The sequence below is a fragment of the Hemiscyllium ocellatum genome, chromosome 9 (genome assembly GCF_020745735.1).
Source record: "Hemiscyllium ocellatum isolate sHemOce1 chromosome 9, sHemOce1.pat.X.cur, whole genome shotgun sequence".
NCBI classification, from domain to species: Eukaryota; Metazoa; Chordata; class Chondrichthyes; order Orectolobiformes; family Hemiscylliidae; genus Hemiscyllium; species Hemiscyllium ocellatum.
Window position 1 is genome coordinate 59096416 of NC_083409.1, and position 12963 is coordinate 59109378.

The following is a 12963-nucleotide window of genomic DNA, read 5'->3' on the forward strand; positions in this document are numbered from 1 at the left end:
TGGTTAGATCTTTGGCATGTGACTCTTATACCTGGCATGTTATTCCAGTCATTTGGTTTGTCTCCAGCACCACCTTATTTTTAATTTTTTGTAATTATCTTTCTGCCTCAACTAATCAGATTATAAGTCATCACTTCACATGTTATTCAACTGTTGACTCTTTATTCGCATTGCCTGACACTCTTGATCCCCTGCAGAGACCTATTATTCAACCTGTCTACCCTCCATTCACACCATTTGTATGATCTTTCGATCTCTCTGATTATAAAATCTGTGCCTGGGTGCTCTTTGCACATCACCTGACAAAGGGTAGCGCTCCTAAAGCTTGTGATTTCAAATAAATCTGTTGGACTGTAACCTGGTGTCATGTGACTTTTGACCTTGTCCAACACCAGCACCTCCACATCCTAGACAGTGATGATTAACAACAGTCCCTGGCTTCACTTGATGTCAGTGTAGCACAATTTCAAACATGGCTCATTGGATAGTAAGCACATTGATTTCCATCAGTTTCCCTCCTCCACTCCTACCCATCCTCTCCCTTAACAGCCTAGCTAAAGAGTAGCTAAGATTGATTGCAGAACTTCAAATGTTTTCTTGGGTAGCTTAACTAAGTTATCGCAAGTTAAAAATCAAATTTATGATATTCTAGGTTGTGTTTCTTTGTAACAACACCAAATGCTGCTATTACCAACTATCTTCATTGAAAAACATTTTCTTCCAAGATTATCCGTGACTCTTAATCAACAATTTTTTTTAAAAATTGGATACTTACATGCTGACAGCAAGATCCCAGATTTCCACTCTGTCCTCATTCACAGCTCCAAACACAGTGGCGGACTTTGGTGACCACATGATGTCATGCACAGCCTTTGTGATTGTCGAAGAAAAGCGGAGAATGGGCTTTAGTGTTTCCTGGCTCCATACATGAATAGACCAATCAGCAGAGCAGCTCAGAAAAGTGTCTGCAGAAAATGGTGACCATACTACTTTATACACTGGCCCCTTGAAAAGATACAAAGACACAGTTCATACTTGTCACGAAATATTGATAACATTAAATTTGATATTCTTGATGTTGATTATTCACATGCATTCATTACTAAGATTTAAATGCACTTTTAAAATGAGTAAGATTAATGAAAATGTATATTCATTCATGTTACTTCCTCCATTTTCCCCCCGCTTCAAACAAGTTTTGTTGCATCATCTTTGGCTTTATCGGTCTTGAATCCAAAATTTTTAATCTGTGGAGTTCATTAAAATAAAAGCAAAGTATAGCAGATGCTGGAGATCAGAAATAAAAACAGATAAGTGCTGGAGAAACTCAACAGATCTACCAGCACCTCTGGAGAGAGAAACAGAGTTAATGTTTCTAATCTGACATGACTTTTCTTCTAAAAAAAATGTTGTATCAGAATCAAAATGCCAACTTAGTTTTTCTATCCACAGAAGCTGCCTGATCCACTAAATTTCACCAGCATTCTGTTTGCATTTAGATGGCACTCCTTAACCCCCACCATGTTCTCTTCCTTGTATAATTTGAAGAGTTCTAAAATTCAAGATTTGTATTATCATCGTTCCTCTCTATTTTTTCTAATGTCCATGTTCTAATGTCTGGCTCTTCACTCAGGTTTCTCATGAAAACAGGTCACATTTCATTTACTGAAATAAACTTACAGCATTAAATTAACCGTTATCAGTAGACCCACAACTTGATGACTCCCAGTGAATTCTAAACTTATCATTGTTCAGGTTTTTCTATACTTGAAGAAATGTGCAAATACCCAATTTCCAATCCTCTCAACTGAGAAGGAGTACAGTGAAATTAAGAATTGAACAGGCAAAGAGACTGTTCTCAAAACTTGACTTTTGCCTTTTTATCTTTCTATTCCGAGAAGCAATAACTGCTAATGGGATAAAGGCCGCTTTTAAACGTGAGCCTAGATAGTCCATATCTAGGCTCATGAGCTCTGAAGTTATCATAGCCAAATCCAAAGCAGTCCTTTCCTAAAACCTACTTAGAGACTAAGTAATTGTTTACCGAACAACAATCAGGCATTAACCAAGACTATTTTTTTCCCATTATGTCATAATGCTAAGGATAGTTGTGAAGCTCCCCATCTGAATTTAGCTAACAAATCACAGATCATCTTCGTAGCTCAAGACTCCTAACTGATATGGCCAAATGCTCGAGTGCAGGAGCATTTGCTCAAATAGGTCATATCATATTTTACCAGTTGTTGCACTCAGTTTATTGCATAATCTATATGGATTATAGTTTTCAGCAACATTAATCTTAACACTACTCACTGCTCTAAGTAGATTCTGGTACTAAAACAGGTCAATAAAAAAATGAATGTGGTAATTATCATATTTGCAATCACTTTTCAATGCAGTTACTATAAAATTTTAAATGTCAATCTGGCAATTAACAGCACTTTAGTTTCAGAAAAACATACTGTAAGCTTTGATATTCATGAAGATTCTGTTGTTCTCCCTTTGCAAATCCGATGGAGAACAGATAACACTTTATGACATTGTTCAGGTGGCTGAAAATGGCCATTCATACCATTTTCCTAGGGTCTGCAATCTCTGTGGGAGTTCAACTGCAGCCTGATGGAACACAACCATAAATTAATTTGCTGATGTTAACTTGGAAGTGGAATATGGACATATTGACTAAATTTCAAGATGGTAGTAGAGTAGGACTTCTTAGCTGGAATGCATCTGCTACTTGTATTAATTTGTTTTTTCTCTTGTTTCACTTCCCTCTTGTCCTCAGAAGGCATCAATGGCAATGAGATGACCCCCAGTGTGGATTCTAGTTGATGCCAGTCAAGATGGCAGCAGAGTAGCAGCACAGCATGCAGAACCATGAGCCCAGGACCTCAGAGCTTATCTGCTCCACTAGCTTTTCCCTTCTTCTTCTTTCTCCGCTTTTATTTTTAACTTTAACTTTACATAGCGTCTGTGGAGGGAGTGGACAGCATCAAGTTGTTCAGCGCATCGAAGACAAGGTTTGTTCCCAGCGGCAATACAGACGGAGTTGGGATTGTGTTCCTGATAGTGGGAGAGGGAGGAGTTTTAGGCCCTGTGCAAGGTGCAGGAGCCGGCAGCTTCACTGGTGGCTGCGTTGAAGGTCAGCTCAGTGCAGTCTCATGGTGGTGGTGACTGAGACAGGATGGTGTCAAAGAATAGCAACACAGTCCTGCAGCAGTGGTGCAACAAAGGGACGTGAGGCTGGTCAATTTCTTTGTGCTGGTGATGGTCTCAGTGTTGGGATGAAAGAGCCCGGATCCGAGACCATGGCTAAGTACTCAGGAAATGTTGAATTTTAACTTTATATTTTTATTTTTCTACTTTATAGCTAAGATGGCATCAGAGAATGGCGACTTCATACATGTTTCACCGTACTTCTGGATCCTTTTACTTGAGTACGCATGACAATAAAACTTTATAAAGCTTACACTGAATCCCAAGTGAACATAGACCAGATAGAAAAAAAAGGATGCAGTGTTAGGAACAGAAAAAAACATGACTACTGGGTATACAGCTGGTCTACTTCTCCACTTAAAGACATGCCCTTTCTATTAATAGAATCACCTGGACAATTTTCCACATTATTCTAAAATGTAATCGATGACCATAACTTGCTCACACAAGGAATATAACTCATCAAATACAGTATACCAAGATGTTACAAACCGAACAGATTCTGTTCCCTTTTGCCTCTCCTCATCAGGCCAACCTCATCAGGTCTCAAGGGAAGTTCTTCAGCAGAGGCTAAGAATATTGCTATACTGTTACTACACTTCAAACCATTCCGTTTATTTTAACAGGCATCAATAATTTAATCTTTTAAATATTAATAACTAAAACATATTGTGGGGTAGAATATTAACTTGTATAATAGCTTGTATCCAGTTGCCTATTGTTAGTTTCCTGCCCTCCCATGCCAGTACAAGGCCTCAGTTATCATAACCATCAAGCCTCACTGTATGGTGCCTGCACACTGCTTACCTATTCTGACTAAAAGTGAGTGTTATGCCATTGATTGTCTCTAGGGCGGCATGGTGGCTCAGTGGTCAGCACTGCTGCCTCACAACGTCAGGGACCCAGCTTCGATTCTAACCTCAGCCGTCTGTGTGGAGTTTGCACATTCTCCCCGTGTCTGTGTGGGTTCCCCGGGTGCTCCGGTTTCCTCCCACAATCCAAAGATATGCAGGTTAGGTGAACTGCCCCTGCTAAATTGCCCATCCTGTTCAGAGATGTGTAGGTTATTCAGGGGTAACTATAGGATAATTCGGTCAGGGAATGGGTCTGGGTGGGTTACTCTTTGGAAGGTCAGTGTGGACTTGTTGGGTCGAAGGGCCTGTTTCCACACTGTAGGGATTCTATGATGCCAGAATATAAGGCATCCCTTAACTACCAATAAGCATTCTGGTAAGTGTCACCAAGAAGCATTCCAATAGAGTCTTGTAGTGATGTGGTAGGTCTGGGTCTGGGTTGGATAGACTAGACTTTCGAGAGTACATGCACTGCTGCTATCTTTTATGAGTGAGAACAAACAGCAGAGCTGGATCATATAAGCCAAATACTCAATAATTGAATCATCAGTAGAGTTAAGTTGAATTTTGTACATCAATTGTCACATACCTTGTGGACTCCATAGGTCTCTAGGAATTGTTCATTGTAGGAGTATGAACACTTATGAATATAACCTTCTTCTGTGCCAGCCAGGTAAATATTAGCTTCCTGCAATAAATCAGAACAACATGCTCAATGGTGGCATAATGAAGTAGAATATAATTTATATAACCTAACCCTAACTCATACAGCAAATATAGGTTAATGTTGGTCAAAAGCTCTTTCGTGCTGATTTTTACCTTAAATCTATCTCTATGGCATCTCTTTGACAACTTTGAAAATTGTCCAGGTGTATCCTGTTCGCAAAAGTGGGACACATCCAAGTTGGCCAATTACTGCCATGTCAGTCTACTCATGAACATCAGGAAATTGATTGAAGGGTCACTGAGTGTTACAAACCAGCACTTGGAACAGAACAACTCAGTCATTATCATTCAGTTTGGTTCTACCAAGGCCATGCAGCATGTGACTTTATTACAACCTCGGTCCAAATATGGACTCCAGAGGTGAGGTAAGAGTGACTGTCCTTGACATCAAGGCTGCATTTGAATGGGTATTATATCAGGAGCACCAAAAAAAAAACTGGAGTCAGTGGGAATTTAGGGGGAAAATTATGGTTGGAGTTATATCTGGCACAAAGGAACATGGTTGTGGTTATTGGAGATCAATAATCTCAGTCTAGGGACATAACTGCAAGATTTCCTCAGGGTAGTGTCTTAGATTCAACTTGCTTCAGTTGCTTCATCAGTTGTCTTCCATCCATTATGAGGTCAGAAGTGGGGATGCTCACTGATGATTGCAACATTTTCAGCACCATTTGTGATTCTTCAGTTACTGAAGCAGTCTGTATCCATATACAGTAAAATCTGGACAACATTGAGGCTTGATGATGTGTTGGAATGTAGGATCTCCTGGATGTCAGTAAGATCCAGTGCAATAGGGTTTTGAAGCTCAAGTAGTTTCAGCTCAGAATTTGAACTGGAGGACAGACTACAGACGGTGCAAGGAGGAAGGTTACCTGGACACCTTATTCCAGAAGGGAGTCATACCTTTTAGGATAGAGTCTTTTTATTAGGTCACTAGTCAGGGAAAGGAAGGTGTGACTGCAATTGAAGATGAGAAAGGAACTCAGAGGGCAGAATTGCACAAATCTCAGTTAATGCAATTGTCAGATAGGTTTGAGGTTCTTTCAGGTTGTATGAGATTGAGGGCTGCAGAATGAATTAGGTAACTGACATGAAACAATGGTACAGGAAACCATTCAAGTAGGGACAGCAAAAGCAACTTAGTGGTAGTAGGGGATAGTATAGTGAAGTAGATTGACAATGTTTTCTTCAGCAAGAAGAATGAGAATCAAAACAGCAGTGTTGCCAGCCTGGTACAGGAGTTTAGGCCATCTGCCCAGAACTGGAGAAAAACAAACTTTAGGGTGGGGAAGGAACCAGTGTCAAAGAAAGAGGTCCCGCATGGTTAAAATGAGAAGCTGTTCACTAAATTAAGAAGTAGAACCTCAAATGTAATTATCTCAGGATTATTACTTCAGTCACATGCAGTTTGGTGTAGGCAAATAAAATTACAAAATAAATGTGTGGCTGAAGGATTGATGTAAATGAACTGGGTTCAGCTTTGGGGAGACAGTAGTGCGGAAAGTGGACGCTGTAACATCAGAGTGTATTATACCTGATCCATCCACGTTCTAGTGAACCACATAACTCGGGAGGTTAGAGGGAGTTTTAAACCAAATAATTTGAATAGGGATCAAATTTGGATAGTAAACATGACAATTTCATAGAATAATTTCAGGATAGTTTCTACGAGCATCTTGTTCTAGTGTCAATCATAGAGCAGACTACACTTGAACTGGTATTGATCAATGAAATAGGATTAATTAATCAACTGTATTGACAATGTCCCTTGGTATCAGTGATCATAGTTTTTGAGGCTTGATTTTATGCACCACTGCACAGTTTTTAAATCTTAGATTGTTCTGCCAGCCATCAAGTTGAATGGGACCTCAAGGTTTGTTAAGACGTCTGGAAAATGCTTTTTTAAGCTCAAGGGAAATACTCATAGTTTAGACAGGGAGACTTGGTTCAGTTTTACTTTGTGTTTCAAGCACAGCTTTGAAGTCCTTGGACTAGGATGTAGACCAGTGATCCTAAGAGGGAATGATATATTAAACTGGATTGCTTCAAAGTAGAGTTAATGATAGTCCCAGAGTGTTGGGATAAAACATTGAAGAAACTGCTTAAGCTAAAAACATTTAAACTCAGGGGAATGATGGCAGCAGAAAAACAAACCATCTGCAGTGCAAATCTAAAAAGGTAAAGGCACAAATGAGGTAAAACAACTGAGATACTAGATACAGGGATTGTGATGTGAGTACTGCACAAATGGTGTTTTGGGTATTGTACCGGGGTGTGTTATACAAAAGCTGTTGGTTCTCAATTCAATTCATAAAGATGTGCTTTTACTGAATACTTAAAAAACCTTGAATTTGCACTATTAGTAAATGGTTTTTGTTATTCTATTTTATCTTCATTTATTTTGTTAATAAACTTCTATTTCATTGCTAAAGCAAAATCTGCAGCATTATGTGCTTATAATTTCAGCAAAAAACCATTTTGATAAAACCCAAAGCAAATCAAAATATGATCTAGCAATACAGGTTTCCGTCTGATGTCTGGCATGCCCAGTGTTAATATTATCTGGGACTATAGCAAGCTCTTGGTTGGATTTTTGAATTCACTGGATTTAAAAAGATCAATGGTTCTTTTGTTAAAGTGACAGATATGGAATGGTTATAGGGTATAAAACAGATGTTATGTGGTGAGGTTTAATACACAGAGTTTGAAGATGGCTTTAGATGTTGCTGGAAGTTTTATGGAAGTGGAAGATTATTTAAAATTGTTGACTAAGACGAAACGGAGGGACATAGGGGAACCTTTGACGATAGATTTAAAAGCAGGATCTTGTACTGATGAGGTTTTTCAAGAAATTATACAACATTTAGAACTGATAGAACAAAAATCTGAAATTGGGATATCCTAATGGGAATTAGATAAGGTGTAGTTAGAAATGAAAATATGTTGGAGAGAAAGAAAGAGAAATTCAAAGACTTGAAATAGAGAAAAATGAGACAGAGGGTAACAAAAAGAAAGGAGACGAAACCAGACAGAAATGGAATTAAGAAATCGAATTTGAACGCCAAAGAGATAAGGAAATTAAAGAAAACAATTGGCCATGGAAGAGCTTAGAGATAAGAGAAATAGAATATTTGCAGATGGAAGGAATGTTAGTTTTAGAGAACTGATGGAGAACATCAAAGCAACAAAAAAGAAAGACTGGAACACAAAAAAAGTGATATAAATATGTTTACATTGTAACAAGATTGGATGTACTAATATCAATTGCTGGAAATTAAATGGGAGACTGATTGTAGTCATAGGCAAATCTAAAGAGTCTTCAGATGAAGAGGTATCAGGAAAGAAATTAGGTACTAAAACTGTATTAGTGGTACAAAGAGAACATATTTCCCTGGAATGTTCTAAGAACTGCAAGATGGCTCTGGACAATCTCAATTTTTTTTCAGAGATTGACAAGGAAAATCAGATGGTTGGAAGTTCTCTGTATTTTTATATCAAAAGGGGAGATATTTCCTTCTGCTTTGAACCAAGGAGGCAAACTAATGGTTATTGAGAAATGTTGGAGCAAGTCAGTCACTGATGCTGGCTGATGATCTTCCAGAGGTGTAGATAAAGGAGAAAATATTAAATGGAGGTATTCATAGAACTGACGACAGGAGACAGAATCAGCAGGTGTGCCACTGACAATGATCTCGTGGTAGTATTGCTAGACTATTAATCTAGAGACCCAGTTAATGTTCTGGGGATGTGGGTTCAAATCCCATCACAGTAGATGGTGGAATTTGAATTCAATTTTTAAAAATCTGAAATTAAGGATTTACTGATGACCACAAAATCATTGCCAATTGTCAGAAAAACCCATCTGGTTCACCAATGTCCTTGGGAGAAGGAAATCTACCATCATCACCTGATCTGGTCTACATGTGACTCCAGACCCACAACAATATGTTTGACTTTCAATTGCCCTCTGAAATGGCCAAGTAAGCCATTCAGTTGTATCAATTCCTACAACCTCTCAAAGAAATGAAACCAGATGGATCATGTGGCATTGACCCAGGCACCAGAAAAATCAGCAGCAAAAACAGCCCAGTTTACCCTCCAATATCCTCCTTACTAGCATCTGGAGGTTAGTGCCAAAATTGGGAGAGCTGTCTTACAGATTAGTCAAACAACAGTCTGAGACAGACAGACAATGTCAAGGCTACCACCATCACCATCCCTATCCAACCAGCAGGACAGAGCCAGCAGCGTTATACAGTTGGGAGGACTTGCCCTGGGAGTCCTCAATATTGAGTCCAGATCCCATGAAGTCTCATGGCTTCAGGTTAAACATGGGCAAGGAAACTCCTGCTGATTACCATGTCATATCCTCCTGAAGCTGATGAATCATATTCCTCCATTTTGAACAACTTGGAGGAAGCACTGAGGATGGCAAGAGTACATAATGTACTCTGGGTGGGGAATTTCAATATCCACCATCAAGAGTGGCTCAGCAGCATTACTACTGATCAAACTGGTTGGGTCCTAAAGGACATAGCTGCTAGACTGGGTCTGCAACAGGTAATGAGTGAGCCAACAAGAGGGAAAAACATTTTGACCTCATGCTTACCAATCTGCTGGTTGTAAACATATCTGACAGCATCGATAAGGATGATCACTGCACAGCCCTTATGGAGACAAAGTCTCACCTTCAAATTGAGAATAACCTCCATTGCATTGCATGGCGCCACCACCATGCTACATGGGACAGACTTCAATCAGATCTAGCAATTCAAAAGACTGGGTATCCATGAGGCGTTATGGGCCATCAAAGGAAGCAGAATTGTAACCTGTAACCTCCTGGCCCAGCATATCCCCCACTCAACCCATTACCATCAAGCTAGTGGCTCAACCCTGGTTCAATGAAGAGAGCAGGAGGGCATGTCAGGAACAGCACCAGGCATACCTGAACATGAGATGCCACCAAACAGAACTACTCGCATGCCAAATGGCATCAGCATCAGCTAATAGACAAAGCTAAGCAATCGCACAACTAAGGGGTAAAATCTCAGCTCTGCAGTCCTGCCACATCCAGTTGTAAATGGTGGTGAACGATTAAATAACTCACTGGAGGAGGAGGCTCCACAAATATCCCCATCCTCAATGATGGAAGAGCCCAGCTTTTGCAAAACCTTCAACCAGAAGTGTCCAGTGGATGTTGCATTTCATCCTCCTCCAGTAGTTCCCAACATTACAAATACCAGTCTTCAGCAATTCAATTCACTCCACGCAATATCAATAAATGGTTCGAGACACTAGATACTGCAAAGGCTACAGGCCCTGACAACTTTCCTGTGATAGTACTGAAGACTTGTGCTCCAGAACTTCCTGCCCCCCTAGTCAAGCTGTTCTAGTACGGTTACAACATTGACATATACCCTCCAATTTGGAAAATTGTCCAAGTATGTCCTGAACTAAAAAAAGCAGGACAAATCCAACACAGCTAATTACCGCCTCATCAGTCTACTCTCAATCTTTAGTAATGTGATAGAAGGTACCATCAACAATCCTATCATGCAGCACCTGCTCAGCAATAACCTGCACAGTGACACCCCAGTTTGGATTCCATCAGGACCACTTAGCTCCAGACCTCATTTCAGCCTTGGTTCAAACACGGACTAAACAGCTAAATTCTAGAGATGAGGGGACAGTGACAGCACTTGATATCAAGACTGCACTCGACTGAGTGTGGCATCAAGGAGCCCTGGAAAAACTGGAATCAATGGGAATCTGGGGCCAAACTCTCCAGTGGTTAGAGTCATACCTGCACATAGGAAGATGGTCATAGTTATTGAAGGTCAGTCATCCCTCAGCTCCAGGTCATCTCTGCAGGAGCTTCTCAGGGTAGTGTCCTAGGGGCCAGCCATCTTTAGCTGCTTTGTCAATGACCTTCCCTCCATCATAAGATCAGAAGTGATGATGTTCACTGATGATTGCACAATGTTCAGCACCATTCATGACTCCACAGATACTGAAGCAGTCCATGTCTAAATGCAACAAGATCTGGACAATACCCAGGCTTGGGCTGACAAGCAGCAAGGGTGTGGTGCTGGAAGAGCACAGGTCAGGCAGCATCCGAGGAGGAGAATCGACATTTCAGGTATTAGTCCATTCCTGATGAAGGACTTATGCCTGAAACATCGATTCCCCTGCTCCTCAGATGCTGCCTGACCTGCTGTGCTTTTCTCACTCCACACTCTTGACATTGATCTCTAGCATCTTCAGTCCTTACTTTCTCCTCCATGACAAGCAGCAAGTAACATCAGCAACACACAGAGGCTAGGCTATTTCCATCACCAGTGACAGACAATTTAGCCACTACTGCTTGATATTCAATATTCTGAGGGTTATCATTGACCCGAAACTCAACAGAACTCACCACCTGACTCCCCAAAGCCTATGTACCATGTACAAGGCACAAGTTGGGAGTGCGATGGAATACTCCCTTCTTGCCTTGATGAGTGCAGCCCCGACAACACTCAAGAAGCTTGACACCATCCAGGACAAAGCAGCCTGCTCAATTGGCATGACATCCACAAGCATCCACTCCCTCCACCATTGATGCTCAGTTGCAACAGTGGGTACTATCCACAAGATTCACTGCAGAAATTTACTAAAGATTCTTAGGCAGCCCCTTCCAAACACACAACCACTTCCAACTAGAAGGACACCACCACCTTCAAATTCCCCTCCAAGCTACTCACCATCCTGACTGGGAAATATATCACTGCTCCCTCACTATCGCTGCGTCAAAATCCTGGAATTCTCTCCCTAATGACATTGTGGGTCAACCTACAGCAGGTGGACTACAGCAGATGATGGCAGCTCACCACCACTTTCTCAAGAGCAACGAGAGATGGGCAATAAATGCTGGCCAGTCAGTGAAACCCATATCCCACAAAATGAATTTTAAAAAATAAAAATGAACATACTGCAAAGATAAAATAAGGATGATAGTCAGGAGAAAAGTGTACTTATGGTAGAAGGAAGCAGGGAGTAGAGTAGTGATATCAGACCAACAGAGTCACTAGATATCAGAATGACCCCCAACAGTAAAATTCAAAAGTTAACTTTCCAACAATCTAGTTGGAAAACACAGTTTCAAAATTTTGGATGGAAGGGTGCTGTCACCAATCCTCTTTCTTTGACTAAGTCTAAGGGCTGAATTAGTTTATAGTGGTAAAGGATCATGCACTATTGAGTCTTTACAAGAAGAGACTTGCATCTTAAACAGGGTTTTTTTTGCCTACAGTAATCGGGTTATTAGCTCAGAAGACATTTTTACAAAGGCTATGACGAGACATTTGAATATAGGTTTGCACTCTGAGATTCTAAGGTGTTCTGCCTTATCCTTACCCGAGCCATGACATCTCCAGATTTGGTGGATCATAATCTTGTCTCCAATGTTAACCCTTTCAGGACATTACTTTATGGAATAATATGAAACTTGAAAGCTTTGTGAACTGTGAGGAGAATAGCATAGAACTTCAAAAGGCAGGTATAATGAAGAGGAAATGGCAGATAGAATTTAATGCAGAGATATGTGAAGCAAATCACTTTGGTAAGAAGACTGCAGCAAGACAGTATAAAACAAGGAGTACAATTCAAAAAGTGATGAATAAATCACTGAGGGTAACAGAAGAGTTTGGAAGAGTAACTAATACAGCATAAATTATCTTAGACTTTATTAATAGGGTCATAGAGTCTATGAACAAGGAAATTATCTTAAATTTGTACAAAACACTGGTTCAACTCAATTGGAGCATTGTGTCCAGTTCTAGGCACTACACTTTAGTAAGAAAGTAAAAGGATTAGAGAATACAGAAATGATTCTCAAGAATGGTCCCAGGTATGACAAACTCCAGTAACATAAATAGAATGAACAAGTTTACATTTTACAGCTTATATTGGATAAGATAAGGTTGAGAAGAAATCTGACAATGGTGTTCAGAATCATGAGAGATCTGGACAGAATAAATATGGAAAAAATGTTCCCATTGGTCAAAGATCAAGAATGAGAGGAGTTAGGTTAAAGTACTCGAAAAAAAGCAATGGCAACATGAGGAAAAATATTTTTACTCAGTAATAGATTAGGATCTGCAATACTGCTTTAGACAATCAGACAACC

The 12963-nt window shown here is 40.1% G+C and overlaps 1 protein-coding gene across 1 annotated transcript in view; it reads right to left on the minus strand.

Moving 5' to 3' along the window:
- Window positions 1-12963, minus strand: part of dnai4 (dynein axonemal intermediate chain 4) — a 116453-nt gene that overhangs the window by 9877 nt on the left and 93613 nt on the right. The window contains exons 14-15 of the mRNA XM_060829574.1: window positions 4660-4758; window positions 776-1005 (exon numbers count right to left, since the gene is read on the minus strand). Coding sequence (XP_060685557.1) covers window positions 776-1005; window positions 4660-4758 — 329 coding nt within the window. The remainder of the gene's footprint in view (window positions 1-775; window positions 1006-4659; window positions 4759-12963) is intronic.